This window comes from Oncorhynchus mykiss, chromosome 8, assembly GCF_057628025.1.
Source record: "Oncorhynchus mykiss isolate SJ-2025 chromosome 8, ASM5762802v1, whole genome shotgun sequence".
NCBI lineage: Eukaryota > Metazoa > Chordata > Actinopteri > Salmoniformes > Salmonidae > Oncorhynchus > Oncorhynchus mykiss.
Genome location: NC_143029.1, coordinates 18,353,804 through 18,377,110, shown reverse-complemented (window position 1 = coordinate 18,377,110; position 23,307 = coordinate 18,353,804). Strand labels below are relative to the sequence as shown.

At 42.0% G+C, this 23,307-nt stretch overlaps 1 protein-coding gene and 1 long non-coding RNA gene across 3 annotated transcripts in view; one reads left to right on the top strand and one right to left on the bottom strand.

Annotated features, from left to right (window-relative positions):
* The window catches only part of LOC110529517 (5'-nucleotidase domain-containing protein 1), a 77,033-nt gene that overhangs the window by 21,894 nt on the left and 31,832 nt on the right, over positions 1-23,307 (top strand). Inside the window, exon 7 of the mRNA XM_021611761.3 lies at positions 15,485-15,659. Coding sequence (XP_021467436.3) covers positions 15,485-15,659 — 175 coding nt within the window. The remainder of the gene's footprint in view (positions 1-15,484; positions 15,660-23,307) is intronic.
* Positions 10,878-22,816, bottom strand: LOC149981436 (uncharacterized). 2 transcript variants are annotated; one of them, XR_016497631.1, is made up of 5 exons: positions 22,613-22,816; positions 15,535-15,641; positions 14,849-14,954; positions 12,425-12,530; positions 10,878-11,015 (listed from the first exon to the last, which is right to left on the bottom strand). It is a non-coding gene; the product is annotated as an uncharacterized LOC149981436 (long non-coding RNA). The 2 variants fall into 2 exon arrangements; XR_016497630.1 differs by having other exon boundaries at positions 15,535-15,654; positions 22,613-22,744.

Sequence of the window (23,307 nt, the reverse complement as noted above, 5' to 3'; positions counted from 1 at the left end):
CGACGTTACTACAACGTATTCAATTTACCAGCAGAGACATTCTTCAAGGGACAAAGTACTCGGTTGGGCAACACGGCCTTCCATCTACCACCAACCTACCGAAGCGCAGCTCAGAGGAAATATTTATTGCATTTTCCTTTTCCAAATGGGCGGTAAATTTAGAAAACCGTCCACTGCAAAATATACCGCAGGCCGGTCCTGACAACAGGCTCAAATACCACTAAAGAGTCTACGAATGAGACCCCAAAAAGTACAGTCGAGTGCTCAAAACAAACCCCCGACTCAGACGTTGCAAAAGGCTTTTGCCGGCAGCACACCATATGGCAAAGAATCACGAAGATGGAAGGAGATAACAGCTGCCGTTACAACTTACATCTGCAAAGACCTGGCCCCAATTTACACAATCTAGAATTGGGGATTTCGTGAATTGGGGATTTTGTGAATTGGTGCTAACACTCGACCCAAGATACCAAATACAAAATGATATGTGACACGTATTAACCTCTCTTGGGTAGGTGAGACGCTAACGTCCCACCAGGCCAACATCCAGTGAAACTGCAGAGCGCTAACATTCTAAATACAATCAATCAATGACCTCATTGCGCACCAATGGTAGGACCGGTCTATCTTTGACTGTATTTTGGCCCAATGACCACGAATCATCTTGAAATCTAGCTTGGAAGATAGCCAATGAGCCGAGGTAAACGGCAATATGTAATGGTTATACGTTTGAAGACCAGCCTTTGTCGTAAATTCTGATGTAAAAGAGGTTCATTCGCCATTGTAAATCCTACTTGACGGAGCCACAAGTGTTACACATAGCAGTACATAGTCAATAGCATTTTCAGCAAGTTTATATATTCAAATTATGGCGAATAAATCAGGAAAAGCTAAAACAAAGTCTAGGTATACAGATTTAACCCAAATTATAAAGGAAATTGATAGAGAAAGCGAGACCGAGTAAATAGTTACCCTTGTTATTTTAATTTTAAGTTTAAAATTTTAATTTTTATATGTATATATTTTTGGTGTGTGTTAGAATAGCATTTATGTATTTTGTATATAGTTATTTCCTTCAAAATGTATCACTGTACCAATTCGGCCACTTCGGTCCATTTGGGTACATTTGTGTGGGACACCTGGGTGACTTCATGCTCAATGTCATGTAGCTCGCTCATTTTTGAAGTTATCTGTCGGAAACTTTGCTCAGCTATTGTTGCCATCTTATGTTCTTCATTAAAATCATCTCCAACATCCTATCTGTATGTTTGGCTGTTCTTGGTCATTTGAAAGATGATGCAGCAACAATAAAAAACAGAAAACATATGTTTATTTCCTTGTATTTTCGTCTACCAGATCTATTGTGTTATATTATCCTACATTCAATTCACATTCCCACAAAATTCGGAGTGTTTCCTTTCAAATGATACCAAGAATATGCATATCCTTGCTTCTGGGCCTGAGCTACAGGCAGTTAGATTAGGGTATGTCTTTAGGTTGAAATTGAGAAGAAGAGGGGGCACCCCAAAGAAGCTAATGCCAAAACAGCATGCAAAACAGGCAAGCCACTAAAAAGATGTATATATTTTAGACCTATATTTATTTTATTTAAAACTATAGTTCTCTATTTTCCTTTTTAGATTTTATACATTCATATTTTATATTTTGTTACATGCTTAATTGAAAATTCACAGATTCACTAAATTAAATAAATAATCAAATATGAGTATGTGCCTTTTTATTTGTTGAGTATAATTCAAAATGTAATAAGAAATAGGCCTTAACATGTGGTCATTTTACAGTTGAAGTCGGAAGTTTACATACACTTAGGTTGGAGTTATTAAAACTCGTTTTTTTTCACTCCACAAATTCCTTGTAAACAAACTATAGTTTTGGCAAGTCGGTTAGGACATCTACTTTGTGCGTGACACAATTTTTCCAACAATTGTTTACAGACAGATTATTTCCCTTATAATTTACTGTATCACAATTCCAGAAGTTTACATACACTAAGTTGACAGTGCCTTTAAACGCTTGGAAAATTCCAGAAAATGATGTCATGGCTTTAGAAGCTTCTGATAGGCAAATTGACATAATTTGAATCAATTGAAGGTGTACCTGTGGATGTATTTCAAGGCCTACCTTCAAACTCAGTGCCTCTTTGCTTGACATCATGGGAAAATCAAAAGAAATCAGCAGAGACCTCAGAAAAAAATGTTGATCTCCACAAATCTGGTTCATCCTTCGGAGCAATTTCCAAAAGCCTGAAGGTACCACGTTCATCTCTACAAACAATAGTACAAAGTATAAACACCATGGGACCTTGCAGCCATCATTCTGCTCAGGAAGGAGACACATTCTGTCTCCTAAAGATGAACGTACTTTGTTGCGAAAAGTGCAAATCAATCCCAGAACAACAGCAAAGGACCTTGTGAAGATGCTGGAGGAAACAGGGTACAAAAGTGTCTATATCCACAGTAAATCAAGTCCTATATTTACATAACCCGAAAGGCCGCTCAGCAAGGAAGAAGCCATTGCTCTAAAACCGCCATAATAAAGACAATCTACGGTTTGCAACCGCACATGGGGACAAAGATCATACTTTTTGGAGAAATGTCCTGTGGTCTGATGAAACAAAAATGGAACTGTTTGGGCATAATGACCATCGTTCTGTTTGGAGGAAAAAGGGGGAGGCTTGCAAGCCGAAGAACACTATCCCAACCGTGAAACACGGGGGTGGCAGCATCATGTTTTGTGGGTGCTTTGCTGCAGGAGGGACTGGTGCACTTCACAAAATAGATGGCATCATGAGGTGGGAAAATTATGTGGATATATTGAAGCAACATCTCAAGACGTCAGGAAGTTAAAGCTTGGTCGCAAATGGGTCTTCCAAATGGACAATGACCCAAGCATACTTGCAAGAAAAGTTGTGGCAAAATGGCTTAAGGACAACAAAGTCACGGTATTGGAGTGGCCATCACAAAGCCCTGACCTTAATCCTATAGAAAATATGTGGGCAGAACTGAAAAATCGTTTGCGAGCAAGGAGGCCTACAAACCTGACTCAGTTACACCAGCTCTGTCATGAGAAATGGGCCAAAATTCACCCAATTTATTGTGGAAAGCTTGTGGAAGGCTACCCAAAATGTTTGACCCAAGGTAAACAATTTAAAGTCAATGCTACCAAATACTAATTGAGTGTGTAAACTTCTGACCCACTGGGAATTTGATGAAAGAAATAAAAGCTGAAATAAATAATTCATTCTTCAATTGTTCTGACATTTCACATTCTTAAAATAGTGGTGATCCCAACTAACTAAGACAGGGAATTTTTACTAGGATTAAATGTCAGAAATTGTGAAACTGAGTTTAAATGTTTGACTAAGGTGTATGTAAACTTCTGACTTCACCTGTGTATAAACTATTTATAAATTGAATTTACAGAAAACTTGCTATGTCGTGATATGTTTCGTTATTGGGATATGAGATTTTGGCCATATAACCCAGCCCTACTCTCAGCAGCGGGTGTGGCTGAAATTTCCGAATCCTTTAATTTGATGGGCTGTCCACATATATATCGTGTACTTCTAAAATGTTGGCAGGTTTGTTTGCAGAGGGTGTGAGGGACGCCACGTTTCTTTGATCAGAAAGTGTATTTTAGTCATCAAGACTCAATGTTTCACTGACACGCAACCATTATGTGGCCTTTTTAGGGGTGTGAAATGTCAAAGTGAGGTATGTCAGCCACAGAAAACACCAGATAGTCAAACACGCTATTCAACTAGTGACCCCCACTCATAGAATGAGATAGCCTTTTGGCATAAACTATATGTAGTTTACCACACTAATATAGAGTTGCTTTGGATAAAAGCATCTGCTAAATGGCATATATCATATTAGATTTGACTTGTTTTGGTCAACATTTTATACTATTCCTTAATTAGAAAAACAGTCGTCTCTCCCTGTAGTTTATGAGCAGATATCGCGTCTCTGAACCACATTAAAACTGATAATGAAGTATGCTTTACTGATGTGTAATATTTGTGACATTTGGAGTGGGATGAAAGTTTGATGGCAGAAATTAGTTAGTGTTTAACGTGTTAATATTTTCACTGCAGAGTTTCGTGTCTCGAACTGTGGTTGGGGTTCGTAGCTTCATTATGAGATTTGAATAGACCTTCCCCAGTAGTGGCAAATGTGGGTGTGTTCAGAACTATGCTTAGATTTGAATGACATGTGAGTTGGTTGCCCTCTAGGTCTACATATATGCGTACAATGGTCAGTTTTCCATTAGAATACAACACACTAGAGCACAGTTTTCAAACTGTCTATTGAAAATGTGTAACCTAATGTTGAATCTCACATCTTCAGGTGTATCTTAACCCATTGAAGCATCATTCAGAAGTATTCAATGTGAATGTTACCAACCCCACTGTTGTGTTGTACTTTTACTGTAGCACCTTGATGTTGCCATAAATCAGATGATGAAATGAAGAGGAATCTCATAAATCTCACTTATAGTGTCTAGCACTACTGTAGCTATAAATAACTGTCTGTTTTGGGGCTATAACGTGCCCAGCGGCAGATCTGAATGCATTGTTTATGGAGATTGTACCTTTAGACAGGAGGAGATCATTCATCTCCATAAGTGTAATCATCCCCTATCGTTAAAACAGAACCGGGCTAGACTTGCTGTTTGCTGGGATTTTTCACTTTCTGTCTCTGTTTTTTCTCCTTTCCCCCTGTATACCCACTCAATAGCCTAATATTAGACAATTAGGGTTATCTTTTGCAATATTGGGCTATGTAATGACACAATGATGTAGATTTTTCTCCCTGATGATGGGGAATTTAAGATGAGGCTTCACTTGACTGAAGATCAGATCCTGAAATGCAATTCCACCCAACTTTTATTTTCCTAAGATGTCCATGCTAAATATAACTTTGGTTTTATATAATGACAGATTTCAATGTCCACACTTTTCCTTTTAGGGGAGAGTGACTATGTAACTGGCGTCAGTGTCCCCAGAGTTAACTGCACATTGGTGTCCCAAAACCACCATCCCATTCATCTGAATTGCCATCCATTGTTCTTTGTGTATCACTGTCTTTGTCTCTTTCTTTTTTTGAAACATGTCAATATATCATCAGGAGAGACTTGGTGAGCTGGTGAGTGTCCTTTTGAAAATAGTTTTTCATCCCCAGCGAGACTGTTCGCTGGGGATTTTATCTCTGTAGCCATCATGATGCCAGTGGTAATAGGTGGCAGACATCAGCCCAAGGTCTTCAGTTTTCCCATGCTCTCTTGGGGTCTTAATCACATGTAAAGGACTGTTTCGCAGCATCTTTCTGAACCCAGACACTAAAGGATACTCTCTGCTGATGACAGACTGCACCCAATCCTGAAGACGCAAATATGTGTTGAACCATCTTACAAATGTTTGTGTCCATTCAGTAGGACAAACAGATAACATAAGAGTCTGTGGCTTTGGCTTTGTTGAACCATGCCACTATTGTTACCGTGGGTCACAAACTAAGACGCCCCTTGTCTTTTCGCTGACCTCAAAAAGATAGAAAAATGCATCATAGGTGATCCGATGCAGTAATTTGTGGTCATTCGTCTAAAAATGCCCATGCTCGGCTGCTGGTGGCTGTGCAAATATTTTCTAAGGGTTCACGCAGGTGCGGGCAAAAATATCCCCATGCTATGTAAGGTTACTCTGTTTTGTATCTTCAGAGAAAACAAAACAACATGCTAGATTATAGCTTTCCTCTAAATAGATGCGCTCCATATTATTTATTTATACTTGGCCATGTAGTTGTTATCTATCAACTTCAATTAGGACTACATAAATGCACAGTTTATTTTCATTTCCATAACCTATAACTTCCCTCCCTGGTGATTCTGTAGATGATAAGGAAAATGTTTGACTCAAGCTCCTTTCCCTTCACTTATGATGCAGCTGTTTGTGAACTTGTGCTGTGCTCTGCCCTAATTTTCATTCTGTTGATTTGTGCATCCTGTCGACACTCTTTGATGTGAGGCGAGAGTTGTCCTGTCGGACGTGGTGCTCGCCTCACCACAGCTGCTGGGCAGTGCTCCAGTCAGGCCCTGCCCCCTCCTGTTACTGTGCCAACGTGTAGGAGCTGTAGTAGACCCCCACATATTCACTTTAAAGCCACGTACACACGCACACATACAGACACACATATGTATGCCACACACGCACACATACAGACACACACACACACGCACACACACACAGATAGTCCAAATTGTCCTATTTTCTGTGCACCACTGCTGCTACATGTGTAACTCACACGGTTCCATAGTTTCTTGATATGTGTATAGGCTGTGGGCTCCGCCCCTGGTCAATCCCTAGACAACCATTGTCACTTCCAGGTTTATGGTGATATAGGAAGTGGGGTGTCAGGATTTAGGGGGCCGATGTGGTTTTTAGAAGGGAATGGCTGATGAACCTTGAGGGAGCATGGCAGCACCGGGTGGCTCAATATTGAGTCATCATGTCTGAGGACCGTGCGAGGAAAATTGCGGATTGTGAGAAGAAGCAAGGCAGAAAGAAGGGCGCGAGGTGCAAACCCGAACCGACTGCAAAATACAAGCTGAGTACTTTCTTGTTGGGGTCAAATACAGGAGAGAAAAAATGCACTTTACAGCCGTGAAGGCCTTGAATAGTCGACAGATAGTGAACTTTTTATCCTGATAAAAGTGAGGAGAAAGAACCTGTGTTGTCAGGTGATATGAAGGCTTTCCAAGCCTCATCCCAATGATCAGGAAAATGCTCGTTGACACTGGCCTAGTGAGTACGATTCATGGAGAAAGTGGATCCATGCCTTGTGGTATCAGGTTGGGTTCAGTCAATTCGATCAAAGTATCCAGAGGCGGACTTGTTTTGATTTTTGTGTGTGTTTGCTGCTCAGAGGGAGAGGGCGCTGTGCGTTTTGAGACTCAGGGCGAAAGCGGCTTTGCTCTCTGGAGCAGAGCGCCACTGAAAGAGTGATAACTGGGGTGGGTTGAGTGTTAAGGTGGATCAACTGAAGTTGGGGATCCCCGGTGTCTGTGATGCATGCCGTTTGATGTGACGCAGACCCGGTGTTAAGTGCGAGACTGAGGAGACCCTGTCTGTTCTTTTGAGTTTTGGTGCAGCGTGTTTACAGAATTGTCATGCTAGTTAATTATCCTGTGAACGCTTTTGTTCCGAACCCATTATGGTGTTTCAGGTGCCAATTAGTTTGGTCATGTTGCAGCAATATGTAGGAGGGAGATTACAAGGTGTGAAAAGTGTGCAGGAGGGCATGGGAAATGTGTGTAGTTTCGGTGGAAAAAGTGGAGTGTTTTAATTGTGGAGGTTGGCATTGTTGCTGGAGATAAAAAAAAAATGTCCTATGAGAGTGATACAGGTTGAAGTTTCCAGGGTGAGAGCAGGGCAGGAAGGGTCATATGCTGAGGAAGTGAGGAAAGTAGAGGATGGTGGACAGTGAGGGAGCCTGAGAGGATCCCTGTGAGGAGTAGGCATGTACAGAGTGACCCCAACTGTTTGCTTTAGTAAGGTTGGCTTCTTGCCATTTATTGCAAGGATCATTCATTTGAAACCCACAGATGGAAAGGAAATCTCAGGAGATTGAATTGGTGGTTACCAGAGATTTTAGTGCAGAAGAACTACAACGGGTTTTGAGAGATGGATTTCCAGCCTGCCAGGGATAATGGTATATAGAATGACTGTACAAAACATTTTAAGAACACCTTAATATTTAGTTGCACCCCCCCCCCCCCACCCCACCCCGTTTGCCCCCAGAACAGCCTCAATTCGTCAGGGCATGGACTCTACAGGGTGTCGAAAGTGTTCCACAGGAATGCTGGCCCTTGTTAACTCCAATGCTTCCCACAGTTGTTGGCTGGATGTTCTTTGGGTGGACCATTCTTGATACACACAGGAAACTGTTGAGCATGAAAAACCCAGCATCATTGCAGTTCTTGACATCTGGCATCTACTACCATACCCTGTTTGAAGGTACTTACATTTTTTGTCTTGCCCATTCACCCTCTGAATTGCACACATACACAATCCATGCCTAAAATGTATTAAGGCTTAAAAATACGTATTTAGCCTAGTCTCCTTCCCTTCATCTGCACTGATTTTGAAATGGATTTAACAAGTGACATCAATAAAGGAACATAGCTTTCACCTGTATTCACCTGGTAAGTCTATGTCATGGAAAGATCAGGTGTCCATAATGATTTGTACCCTCAGTATGGTTCGAAGGCAGTGAAATTGCAACCCAAGGCTGGCATGCCATCTTAAGGGAATGGTTACATTCAGCGGATGAGCTGGTCAGAGTGGGAACTCTCATAGAAAGGGACTTGCAGGCCTCCAATGCATACTGGTCCCAAGTCAATAAGACAGTGAGCAGCAGAAGAACTCCAAACCTCCCTCTTTCCCTCCTTTTGGAGGAAGGAAGCCTCCAGGGAACATTTGCATCTTTCAGCCTGCCAATGAAGGGACTGCACTCTCCAATCCAATCATGCTGCTGTTACTGTTTAGGTCATTTGATGCCATGCTCTTCTTGATAGTGGATGCACATACACCCTTGTACAGGAATCATTGGGGTGGTGGGTGAGAGGGCCCAAAGAGGAGTTGAAACCATGCCTTGGCTGTTCTTTTGTCTTATCGAATGGCCAAGCCAACCAAGCCATGTGTCTACAGTTGAAGTCAGAAGTTTACATACACATCAACTCTCCTTCCAGACTCACATCAAACATCTCCAATCCAAAGTTAAATCTAGAATTGGCTTCCTATTTCGCAACAAAGCATCCTTCACTCATGCTGCCAAACATACCCTCGTAAAACTGACCATCCTATCGATCCTCGACTTCGGCGATGTCATTTACAAAATAGCCTCCAATACCCTACTCAATAAATTGGATGCAGTCTATCACAGTGCCATCCGTTTTGTCACCAAAGCCCCATATACTACCCACCACTGTGACCTGTATGCTCTCGTTGACTGGCTCTCACTTCATACTCGTTGCCAAACCCACTGACTCCAGGTCATCTACCAGACCCTGCTAGGTAAAGTCCCGCCTTATCTCAGCTCGCTGGTCACCATAGCAACACCCACCTGTAGCACGCACTCCAGCAGGTATATCTCTCTGGTCACCCCCAAAACCAATTCTTCCTTTGGCTACCTCTCCTTCCAGTTCTCTGCTGCCAATGACTGGAATGAACTACAAAAATATCTGAAACTGGACACACTTATCTCCCTCACTAGCTTTAAGCACCAGCTGTCAGAGCATCTCACAGATTACTGCACCTGTACATAGCCCATCTATAATTTAGCCCAAACAACTACCTCTCCCCCTACTGTATTTATTTATTTTTGCTCCTTTGCACCCCATTATTTCTATCTCTACCTTGCACATTCTTCCACTGCAAATCTACTATTCCCGTGTTTTACTTGCTATATTGTATTTACTTCGCCACCATGGCCTTTTTTTGCCTTTACCTCCCTTATCTCACCTCATTTGCTCACATTGTATATAGACCTATTTTTCTACTGTATTATTGACTGTATGTTTGTTTTACTCCGTGTGTATCTCTGTGTTGTATGTGTCGAACTGCTTTGCTGTATCTTGGCCATTGTAAATGAGAACTTGTTCTCAACTTGCCTACCTGGTTAAATAAAGGTGAAATAAATAATAGAAATATTGTGCATGTGAAGAAAAATGATGAAGGAACAAGGCCCCGTGTTAATTGTAGAGGCATCAATGTGAAGACCACTCTTGACGCCTTCTCCATGCCTCAAATTCAGGAAATACTGGAGTCCTTACAGTATTCAGAATTTTGTGCAGGTGGGCATAGACCCTGACAGCATCCAGAATACGGCATTTGGGGAAGTGTTGCTTTGTAAACACTGACGACATGCAGTGTTCTCCCGCTCACAGCAACACCTGGCAGACCTGAGAGATGTGTTCAGCAGGTTGCAAAAAGCCGGGCTCATGGTGAACCTGAAGAAGTGTAGCCTGTTCCAGAGGAGCATTTCTGTCTCTGGACATGTGATTTCGTCTGTGGGCATCGTGACACAGGCAAAGAAGGTTGAGGCTGTCAAGTCTTTTCCAACGCTTCGGTCAGTCAAGAATGTGGAGAGATTTCTCAGTGTGGCAGAATGCTATCATCGCTTTATCCCTCACTATGCAGACCGCTCTGCTCCTCTCAATGCTCTTAAGAGGTAGGATGTGTCTTGGGCTTGAACATCAGAATGACAGAGGCCTTTCTAGGACTTGAAGTAAGCCCTAACCAAAGCACCAGTGCTCCTCTCCCTGACATCTAACTTCCCTACAAAATGAAAGCAGATGCCTGTGACATCGGTCTTGTTGCTGTTTTGACACGAGATTGGCGGTGAGTGAGTTATCACCTATGGATCAAGACTGCTGAACTCTGCTGAGAAGAACTACGGTGTCTCTGAGCAAGAGTGCCGAGCAGGAATTTTGGCGGTGAAAAAGTGTCGGCCTTTCCTTGAAGATAGGAAGTTCGAGGTCATTACTGACCACTCAGCCCTGGTCTAGGTGTTCAACCATCCAAAGCCCAATTCAAGACTGGTAAAATGGATGATCAGACTACAGGAGTTTGCCTTCAATATCACCTACAGAAAATTACAGTGCAACATTGTTCAGGATGCTCTCTCCTGTGCCCCGGTTGGGATACAGATGCAATCCACGGTCTGCTTCAGCCAAGCTTCCAGCAGTCACAAATGTCCACTCTCCGTGGAGTAGTCTGAAATGCCTTCATCCCAACAGTACGACCCCGAGGTGCAGACCATAATGAAAGAAGTCCAGTGCGAGATACCAAGACATGGAAGCATCAATTAAGCCATTGAAAATAGGTATCTGTTCCTCCCTGTTGGACAAGGGAGGTATAGAAGTTTCAACTGTTTGTGCCACAGGGGATGAGAGAGCAGTTCTTGAGACACGTCCACCAAGTGGACTGTCGTGGAAATCTAAGGGAAAAACAAAACATCTTGATCAAAAAACACAAAAAAAACATCTTGATTAGATAAGTATTCAACCCCCTGAGTCAATACATGTTAGAATCATCTTTGGCAGCGATTACAGCTGTGAGTCTTTCTAGGTAAGTCTCTAAGAGCTTTGCACACCTGGATTGTGAAACATTTGCCCTCTTTTTCAGGTCTTTTTCGGGTCTTTTTCAGGTCTTTCCATTAGAGGTGGACCGATTTTATGATTTTTCAACGCCGATACCGATTATTGGGGGACCAAAAAAAGCAGATACCGATTAATCGGCTAATTTAAAATATATATTTTTTATTTGTAATAATGACAATTACAACAATACTGAATTAACACTTATTTTAACTTAATATAATACATCAATAAAATGAAATGTTTAAATTATGCAAAAACAAAGTGTTAGAGAAGAAAGTAAAAGTGCAATATGTGCCATGTAAAAAAGCTAACGTTTAAGTTCCTTGCTCAGAACATGAGAACATATGAAAGCTGGTGGTTCCTTTTAACAGGAGTCTTCAATATTCCCAGGTAAGAAGTTTTAGGTTGTAGTTATTATAGGAATTATAGGACAATTTCTCTATACGATTTGTATTTCATATACCTTTGACTATTGGATGTTCTTATAGGCACTTTAGTATTGCCAGTGTAACAGTATGGCTTCCGTCCCTCTCCTCGCCCCTACCTGGGCTCGAACCAGGAACACATCGACAACAGCCACCCTCGAAGCAGCGTTACCCATCGCTCCACAAAAGCTGTGGCCCTTGCAGAGCAAGGGGAACAACCACTCCAAGTCAGGTGGTTAGAGCGTTGGACTAGTTAACAGTAAGGTTGCAAGATTGAATCCCTGAGCTGACAAGGTACAAATCTGTCATTCTGCCCCTGAACAAGGCAGTTAACCCACCGTTCCTAGGCCGTCATTGAAAATAAGAATGTGTTCTTAACTGACTTGCCTAGTTATATAAAGGATAAATAAAGGTGTAAAAAAAAAACGGTTAAATCGGTGTCCAAAAATACCGATTTCTGATTGTTATGAAAACTTGAAATTGGCCCTAATTAATCGGCCATTCAGATTAATCGGTCGACCTCTACTTTCCATAGATTTTCAAGCATTTACTTCAAAAACTGTAACTTGGCCACTCAGGAACATTGTCTTTGGTTAGATTTTTTACGCTAGTTGAATTTTCCATGCAGTCTGCTTTATTTGTGAAATACACATCTTCCTTTCATGACATACGTGCCCTCCCATATTCTTCTATTAGTGGTGTTGGGTTTAATGACCATTATTAATGTAGGGGAAACACTTAGAGCCCTATGGGCCCTGGTGAAAAGTAGTGCACTACATAGGTAATATGGTCTCATTTAGGATGTAGCCTGGGTGTCTTACTGTAGCAGGGTGACATCCAGAGGGACAACAGGGTCCTTGGCCCTCGGTCCACCCATAGGTTGTCAGGCAGGCCAGGCAGCCACTCTGGCCAGGCTGTTCTGTTTATCTGGAGATAAAATTAAGTGTGAGAAAAACGTTGGAGGAGACTGCAGGGCTGGAGATCACAGCCAGATGTTTGTTTATTTCCTAAAACTACTGATATTTCAAAAAGAGAAACAGAGTTAATCAGTTTTTGCCTAATGTTTAGGTTATGTAACCTTTCATTAGGACACATCATGTCACACTGCAGAGTTGGCTGTGAGGCTGATGGGTGTTTTTCTGTATGAGTTTGTCTTCCAATGCTGACCTCTGCTGTTAAAGTGATGCTAGTTTTGAAAGTTCCAAATTCCAATTCATACAATATGTTATGAATTTGTAGGTGGTTAAGATCCCTTTCAATCTGTTTAAGAATGTTAGCATGATGGATAACATGATGAATAAAGCTTCCAGTACAAATCTGTATTTCAAATTAAAATAACAAAAATGACTTTGGCTTTACTAAATAGATAATTTTATTTGCAATGCATGGCTTCTCATTGCTGAAACATTCAAGAGATTCTCATCTGGTATCAGTCTCCCCTCTCATCTGCTGAGGTGCATGAATAGGGTTGGTCTTGTTCTTGGTAAATGCAATGTTGCTTTTGTACCACATGATGGCGGTATGCTCAAATCTTTTACAGCCTCTAGAAAGTCCTGTTTTAGTTTGTGAAAGTAGAGGGTCCTTAAGAGAGTGGTGGTTGAAATAAGGTTTATTTTCTTTACAGAATGTTGGAGCTGTAACATATGTCCTTTAGCATGTCACCCTTATATACATGTTGCATATGGAAGCACTTGCAACTCCTACATAGTAGGCTACGTAGATGTGAGTTAATGTTTGTGTTTAGCCCTTTCCCAGCTACAGAAGACATTCCCACTGCATACACGGAACGTTATATAGCTATTTATCATTTGCACATGGGCCTCTGGTGTCTGGAGCTTGTGAACTGCCTAGGGACAGATCTAGCTTCCCCTCCCCCAATCCTAACCTCAACCATTAGTGGGGGAAATGTCTAGGGGCGACTTCACCCTACTCACATGCTATGCAGCTAGCTAGCTATTTATCATTTACCCATGCAACTTCTGGTGTCTGTAGCTTATTACCTTTGTTGAGGTAAGGACTCTGGGCTGTTGCCTTGAGAGAGGGAGTGGAAAAGTAGAATAGAAGGGTGAGTGTCCTCTCCTCTCCCTGCTGTCTGTAGTGTGTGCACTGTGATGCTCCCTCCCTGAGAGCTCCTCTCCTCCCCTTTCTCTGTGCCAGGATAAACACCTGGCCTGCACTGGCCTGATGAATACACTCCACTCATTTGCACCCGGGATGTTTCCCTATGCCTTCTTTTCTCTTACTCGTCAGAAGTGGTGCTGCTTCTTTTTTCACATATTGGTCACGTTCTTTTGCTCCGGTGCAAATACAATTCTACTAAGTCCTGTTTTAATAAGCTTGCAAATGTGTTAATGTTCATTTTAAATTTGGCCTTGTGTCTCCTGTGTATATGACAAGCATATCAATGGCATTCCAGTGAGGGTATGGTACAATGCAATATTTTCCCTGGATTCCTCTTAAAAAGAAAACAACAATTAGTAGAAAAGCATGTGTTGCCACTTCAAATGACCCCCTCCCATTATAATGTATTCAGATTGCTTTTGGTGCTGCATTTTAGCAGGCTGTTTTCAGTACAGCAGGTTAAGTGGGATGTTTTGACTGCCTGTTTTTATAACAGAGATCAGAGCATTGTACCAAATTTAGCCCGGCTGGAGGTGCCTTGGAGCAGCCTATGGGTCTTTTAAGAACAGACTGCCCGTACTGCTGTCTGAGTGGGGGTGGGACGTGACCCATACATCCCCCTAACCTCCTGCTGTTTCCTGTGATATAGCTCAGGGAGTGAGCTGTCCATTCTGTGGTTAATTCTACATAAATCAGTCTTGTCCTTCAGTCCAGTCAGTGTCACAGGGCACCATCTCATCATCCTGGCCAGACTGAGAATGCATCCCAAATGCCACCCTATTCCTTTTGTAGTACACTACTTTTGACTAAGGCCCAAAGGGTTCTGGTATTAAAAATGTGCACTTTATAGGGAATAGGGTGCCGTTTGAATGTGTCTGGGGCTCATTATCCTCTAATGAAAACCATATACTGGTTGAGAGCCTTCTAACTTCAAACAGACAGTCCACTGGTTTAGAAGGAGAGTTGTGCCTGTCTTCTGACCTGGCCTGCCAGGATGGCACACAGCCGTATTGAATAGAATTCATCCACTTGGTTAGGGTTGTCTGCCAGATGACATTTGTAATACTCCAACTGTACATGGAAAATAGAACGATCAGAAGATCATCCTTGGCTTACTGACTTACCCACACGTTAATGAGAAAATAGATGTTCTGTGGCCCATGATTGTCTCTCAAATCCATTACATCTCTTCGTGTATAGGACAAGGCTTTACTTCTTTGACAGGAACAGCTTTTTGGAAAGAGAGAGGAGTGTGGTCATCATGGAATTCTTGTCATGAAATTGCTTTCTTCTCCATCCAGGGATAATTACCCTGTGTGTGTGTGTGTGTATGTATATATTTGTATTTGGGGGGGGTTGAGTTGGGCTGAAGACATATTTGTTTTGCAAATAGAAAATAAAGTACACTACATGACCAGAGGTATGTGGACAACTGCTCGTCGAACATTCCAAAATCATGGGCATTTAATATGGAGTTTGTTCGAGCTAAATAATCCTGTAGCAACAGGAAATGTTAGTTATTCTGTGGACTATAATTAATGGACATTTTTCCAGGGGTTGATACATTTTTAGTTAGGGCAAATCAAGTCTGACATTTTAAAGTGGTAACCTTTTTTAAACCTTGAATAGACTACACATTTGCATTTCCTGCTGTGCAACAGCATGATCAAATTAAGATCCTACATCTGTATTCTACATCTCAAGTATTAGCTACTATGCAAGTTATGGGTCTCTAAGTGGTTTGTTTGTCTGCCCCTCAGAGGATGCTGGGTGGTACTTTCCCAGTGTGAAGAGGGACCCTGGTCGTTACCTGCAGCCCTGCTCTGAGTCTGTCAAGACCTGGCTGAGGAGCATGAAGAGTGCCGGGAAGGTCCTCCTGCTCATCACCAGCTCCCACAGCGACTACTGCAGGCTCATCTGTGACCAAATCCTGGGGTGAGTTAGTAGTACACAATATGTAATTTGGGACACAGACCATAAAACACACCTGATAGGGGCCAGGCACTAACCATATTGGTTTAGCCCCAGTATGTGAGATGGGAGAGCAGAACCAGTTGGGCTATATTTATTTTATGGTTTTATGATGAGCCCCTAATGCAGGGATACTTAACTCCAGTCCAGGAGGGTCTAACACTTCTGCTTGTCTTCCTCTCCTTCAAATAATGGACCGTTTTAGACCTGGGATACTAGGTGAGTGCAATTAACTACCATGTATAAACACAAACCAGAAGTATTTTTGGCTTTCCAGGACCAGAGTTGAATAGCCCTGCCCTACTGGCTTACAGTGCCTTGCGAAAGTATTCGGCCCCCTTGAACTTTGCGACCTTTTGCCACATTTCAGGCTTCAAACATAAAGATATAAAACTGTATTTTTTTGTGAAGAATCAACAACAAGTGGGACACAATCATGAAGTGGAATGACATTTATTGGATATTTCAAACTTTTTTAACAAATCAAAAACTGAAAAATTGGGCGTGCAAAATTATTCAGCCCCCTTAAGTTAATACTTTGTAGCGCCACCTTTTGCTGCGATTACAGCTGTAAGTCGCTTGGGGTATGTCTCTATCAGTTTTGCACATCGAGAGACTGAATTTTTTTCCCATTCCTCCTTGCAAAACAGCTCGAGCTCAGTGAGGTTGGATGGAGAGCATTTGTGAACAGCAATTTTCAGTTCTTTCCACAGATTCTCGATTGGATTCAGGTCTGGACTTTGACTTGGCCATTCTAACACCTGGATATGTTTATTTTTGAACCATTCCATTGTAGATTTTGCTTTATGTTTTGGATCATTGTCTTGTTGGAAGACAAATCTCCGTCCCAGTCTCAGGTCTTTTGCAGACTCCATCAGGTTTTCTTCCAGAATGGTCCTGTATTTGGCTCCATCCATCTTCCCATCAATTTTAACCATCTTCCCTGTCCCTGCTGAAGAAAAGCAGGCCCAAACCATGATGCTGCCACCACCATGTTTGACAGTGGGGATGGTGTGTTCAGCTGTGTTGCTTTTACGACAAACACAACGTTTTGCATTGTTGCCAAAAAGTTCAATTTTGGTTTCATCTGGCCAGAGCACCTTCTTCCACATGTTTGGTGTGTCTCCCAGGTGGCTTGTGGCAAACTTTAAACAACACTTTTTATGGATATCTTTAAGAAATGGCTTTCTTCTTGCCACTCTTCCATAAAGGCCAGATTTGTGCAATAAACGACTGATTGTTGTCCTATGGACAGAGTCTCCCACCTCAGCTGTAGATCTCTGCAGTTCATCCAGAGTGATCATGGGCTTCTTGGCTGCATCTCTGATCAGTCTTCTCCTTGTATGAGCTGAAAGTTTAGAGGGACGGCCAGGTCTTGGTAGATTTGCAGTGGTCTGATACTCCTTCCATTTCAATATTATTGCTTGCACAGTGCTCCTTGGGATGTTTAAAGCTTGGGAAATCTTTTTGTATCCAAATCCGGCTTTAAGCTTCTTCACAACAGTATCTCGGACCTGCCTGGTGTGTTCCTTGTTCTTCATGATGCTCTCTGCGCTTTTAACGGACCTCTGAGACTATCACAGTGCAGGTGCATTTATACGGAGACTTGATTACAGACAGGTGGATTGTATTTATCATCATTAGTCATTTAGGTCAACATTGGATCATTCAGAGATCCTCACTGAACTTCTGGAGAGAGTTTGCTGCACTGAAAGTAAAGGGGCTGAATAATTTTGCACGCCCAATTTTTCAGTTTTTGATTTGTTAAAAACGTTTGACATATCCAATAAATGTCGTTCCACTTCATGATTGTGTCCCACTTGTTGTTGATTCTTCACAAAAAAATACAGTTTTATATCTTTATGTTTGAAGCCTGAAATGTGGCAAAAGGTCACAAAGTTCAAGGGGGCCGAATACTTTTGCAAGGCACTGTATCTCTCCCAACCCACATTGCGTACAGCTCTCACATGCCATTACACCTCATTCCTTCAGTCACCAGAGCATCCGCTGACCAGCTAGCAAGTGTCTTCACTGATATTTTCAACCTCTCCCTGACCCAGTCTGTAATACCTACATGTTTCAAGCAGACCACCATCGTCCCTGTGCCCAAGAATGCCAAGGTAACTTGTCTAAATGAATACCGCCCCGTAGCACTCACATAAGTAGCCATGAAATGCTTGAAAGGCTGGTCATGGCTCACATCAATGCCGTCATCCCAGACGCCCTGGACACACTCCAATTCGCATACCGACCAAACAGATCCACAGATGAGGCAATGTCTATTGCACTCCACACTGCCCTCTCCCACCTGGACTAGAGAAACACCTACGTGAGAATGCTTTTCTTTTGACTATAGCTCAGCATTCAACACCATAGTGCCCTCCAAGCACATCACCCCCTCTCAACACTGTGCACTGTCAACTCTCATTCCCACTCAGCCCAGCAGAAATATAACAGAAGACTAGAGTGAAACTTACTATGGCTGAGCCTGACCATTATGTAGTGGTGCTGTTTGTGCTAGCAGACTCTCCATAGACCCATTATTACTAGCCAGCTGAAGCTGTGGACTGACCTAGACCAGGGGACTGGACTGTGTCAGTACCCCCCCCCCCCCCCCCCCCCCCCCCAGTGTACACTATGTGGTCTAGGGTTATTATTCTAGCCTAAAACCTCTTACACGTTCGGTCAGGCAGCAAGGGGAAGTCTTGCGGACTGGTGCTGTGGCTGGTCTTGCTGGTGGCAAAGTGTGTTTAATAGAATGCCTTCGTGAAGTGTCTCTGCACATGATCTAAACAATCACACATCACCAGTATTACTTCACAGTGGAGAACTTGGTCGTGAGTTTTAATCCAACCAATGCCATAGCCTAGCTACAGTAACGTTTGATGCTCATCTGGTAAGTAACCAATCACACATCCAGATAATCTATTCTTCTGTCCCACTCTGCTAGTGTAGCTGGCCGTTATGATGGACAGTCAGACTTAGGGGAGAGGGGCTGAAAATGAACCGTTTGTTCTGGATGCCTGCTAGGTCTTCAGGGACCTCTGCGGCCCAGGCTTTCCCCACAGATAACTGAAGCCAGGAAATAGTGCAGGCTGTGTCTTGCCGTGTGGTGGCTCAGGGATAAGCTTTGCTTTGTTCTGCTGTACGGGTTGGCCTGCATGTGAACCTCCTGTGTGAGACAACATTTGGCTCCACAAGAAACTCAGATTAGTTCCAGTCTGGAGTCTATAGACAATATGCATTTCAACACCTCTCTAATGCATAGACACTCCCCAGTGAAGAATGCCCCTTTGTGATCTGACTTTGGTTTCTTTTGGGAAGAAATAATGTGACCTCTTTTTAAAGCCCATGTAGGCTGTGGACCAGGGACAGAGAGCTGTCAGAAGTCGCACAACAAGACCAGGGATACCAGACAGGCCCCTACGTGCCAAGTGTAGCTAGGTGTCTCCTGGCCTCTCCTGCCGTTGGACACAGCAAGATGAAACCACAACAGTCTACAATACGGCTTCATTTATACACTCACCGGCGAGTGTATTAGTTTATACACTCACCGGCCAGTTTATTAGTTACTACACCGAATACACTAAATTGAAGAAGCCGCTCCATTGGGCACTCAATCACCAACACTGGACAATTGAGGAGCGGAAAAACGTTGCCTTGCCCGACAAATGCTGTTGCATCATGCTGATGGCAGAGTCAGGATTTGGCGTTAGCAGTCCATGGCCTCATCCTGCCTGGTGTCAATGGTACAGACTAGTGGCGGTGGTGTACTGGTGTGGGGAATGTTTTCCTGTCACACGTTAGATCCCTTGATACCAATTGAGCAACAAAGGTTTCCAACACCTTGTAAAATCCATGCCCCGAAGAATTCTGGCTGTTTTTTGGCTGGAGGCAAAGGGTGGTCTGACCCTGTACTAGATGGGTGTACCCAATAAACTGGACGGTGAGTATATGTTTGCTCCGACTGGTATTTTTAGACCTCCCTGTAATACTTTTTGCTGGCTAGAATTGGATGTATCTATAATGCTATGTCAGGAATATATTTGACTAGCTCCTAAGTCTGTAGAATGTGGATTTTCACCAGTGGAGGCTCCTCAGAGGCGGATAGGGTGGACCATCCTCCTCAGTGAATTTCAGATTTTTTTTAATTTTGAAACATTTAAAAATATATCCTTTTTAGATAAAGCTAAATATATTCACTTTACCAAATGATTAAAACATACTGTTTTGCAATGAAGGTCTACAGTAGCCCCAGCAGCACTGTAGGGTAGCACAGTGGTGTAGCCAAAGGACAGCTAGCTTGTGTCATCCACTGTGTACATTGACTTCAATATAAAACCTAGGAGGCTCATGGTTCTTACCCCCCTCCATAGACTTACATAGTAATTATGAGAACTTCCGGAGGACGTCCTCCAACCTATCAGAGCTCTTGCGGCATTAACTAACATGCTGTCCACCCAATCAAAGGATCAGAGAATGAATCTAGTACTGAAAGCACTGCAGTACATAACATGTGGTGAGTAGTTGACTCAAAGAGAAAGACAATAGTAGAACAAATGAATTTCTTCCAAAATTAAGGAGCAGTGAAAGAGAGCTATATTCCATAGTGTGTGTGTGTGTGTGTACACGGTACCAGTCAAAAGTTTGGACACCTACTCATTCAAGGGTTTTTCTTTATTTTTACTATTTTCCACATTGTAGAGTAATAGTGAAGACATCAAAACTATGAAATAACACACATGGAAACATGTGTTTACCAAAAAAGTGTTAATCAAATAAAAATATATTTGAGATTCTTCAAATAGCCACCATTTGCCTTGATGACAGCTTTGCACACACATGGCATTCTCTCAACCAGCATCACCTGGAATGCTTCTCCAACAGTCTTGAAAGAGTTCCCAAATATGCTGAGCACTTGTCGGCTGCTTTTCCTTCACTCCCCGCCCGACTCATCCCAAACCATCTCAATTTGGTTGAGGTCGGAGGATTGTGGAGGCCAGGTCATCTGATGCAGCACTCCATCACTCTCCTTTGTAAAATAGCCCTTACATAGCCTGTAGGTGTGTTAGGTTATTTTCCTGTTAAAAAACAAATGATAGCCCCACTAAGCCAAAACCAGATGGGATGGCGTATCGCTGCAGAATGCTGCGGTAACCATGCTGGTTTAGTGTGCCTTGAATTCTAAATAAATCACAGATCACATCATTATTTGGGATGCAATTTCTGAGGCTGGTAACTCTAATGAACTTATCCTCTGTAGCAGAAGTAACTCTGGGTCTTCCATTCCTGTGGTAGTCCTCATGAGAGCCAGTTTCTTCACAGCACTTGATGGTTTTTGCGACTGCACTTAAACTGCACTTAAACTTTCAAGGTTCTTCCTTATTGACTGACCTACATGTATTAAAGTAATGATGGGTTGTTCTTGCCATAATATGGACTTAGCCCTATTTGTCAAAAGACCATCTTCTGTATACCCCCCTACATTGTCACAACACAACTGATTGGCTCAAACGCATTAAGGAGGAAAGAAATTCCACAAATTAACTTTGAAGGCACACCTGTTATTTGAAATGCATTCCAGGTGACTACCTCATTAAGCTGGTTGAGAGAATGCCAACTGCTGAATGCAAAGCTGTCATCGAGGCAAATGGTGGCTGTTCGAAGCATCTCAAATATGAAATCTATTTTGATTTAACACTTTTGTGGTTACTACATGATTCCATATGTGTTATTACATAGTTTTAATGTCTTTACTATTATTCTTCAATGTAGAAAATAGTAAAAATAAAGAAAAACCTTTGAATGATTAGGTGTTCTAAAACTTGTGTACAGTACATGTTAAAAGTTTGGACACACCTACTCATTCAAGGGTTTTTCTTTATTTTTACTATTTTCTACATTGTTGAAAATTATTTTTCAATCTTCAACATAGAAATACTACCAAAACATTTAATTGAAACTTGTTACAAATGATGGAGTCACGCATGATTCACCGGACAATATTTTGAAAGAGGAAGTAAAGTTCTAATTTCAGTCTCCTCCATCTCCACTAACTGAAGCTAATTGTATGGATTTTTGTCCTATTAATAATGAAACATTTACATCTACAGAAAGACTCATGCAAAGGCCAAATTACAGAGGAGGAACTTTCTGATGCAATTAAAGCCTTTAAGTCTGGGGAAATTACAGGTCATTATGTCATACCAGTGAAAGTGTACCAAACTTTTTTTTATATACTCAGAGGACCATTATTAGCATGTTTTAAACAGTAGATTATCAGACACGCAACAAGAAGGTCTGATTTCATTATTACTGAAACAGGATCCAAGTGTTGTATATATAAAGATCCAGTCCATTTAAAAAAAGACAACTGGAGGCCTCTTACACTTCAGCGTTGTGATGCAAATTTCTAGCTAAATGCTTGGTGCATAGAATTGAAAAGGTATTGTCAGATATTATACATCCTAATCAGACAGGTTTTTTACATGGACGATACATTGGCGATTAAAATAAGACAAGTACTGGAAACAATAGAATACTATGAAATATCGTGGAAACCAGGCCTGGTTTTCATGGCTGACTTTGAAAAGGCTTTTGATAAAGTACAACTGGAGTTTACATATAAATGTCTAGAATATTTCCACTTTGGAGAATCTCTTGTAAAATGGGTTAAAGTTATGTATAGTAAGTAACCTTAGGTGTAAAATAGTAAATCATGGTTACATCTCAGAAAGTTTTAAACTGTCAAGAGGAGTAATGTCGCTGACAGAGATGGTCGCCTCGCTTCAGGTCCTTTGGAAACTATGCAGTTATTTGTTTTTAAGTATTATTTCTTACATTGTTATCCCAGAAAATCTTGTGTTATTACATACAGCAGGGAAGAACTATTGGATATAAAAGCGATGTCAACTTACCAACATTACAACCAGGAATACGTCTTTCCCGAAGCGGATCCTTTGTTCGGACCTCCACCCTGGACATGGGATCTTATCCCAGAGGCCGACCCAAAACAACGCGGTCACCGCAGGAGAGGCAGACGGAGTGACCTAATGGTCAGACTCAGAAGACTAGCACACCATCCACCACTTCCGAGCATATTACCCACCAATGTCCAATCTCTAGAAAACAAGGTGGATGAAGTTAGGGCACGAGTTGCCTTCCAGAGAGACATCAGAGATTGTAACGTTCTCTGTTTCACGGAAACATGGTTCACTCGGGATATGTTGTCAGAGTCAGTACAGCCACCCGGTTTAGTCATGCATCATGCCGACAGAAACAAACATCTCTCTGGTAAGAAAGGCGGGGGTGTATGCCTTTATGATTAACGACTCATGGTGTAATCACAACAACATACAGGAACTCAAGACCTTTTGTTCACCTGACCTAGATAACCTTACAATCAAATGCCGACTGCATTATCTTCCAAGAGAATTCTCTTCAATTATAATCACAGCCATGTATAACCATACATCCTGAGGCTGCATCTATTGTATTGGATTTTAACAAAGCTAACCTGAGAACAAGACTTCCATCAGCATATCGAATGCATGACACGAGCTGGTAGCATTCTGGATCATTGTTATTCTAACTTCTGCGATGCATACAAAGC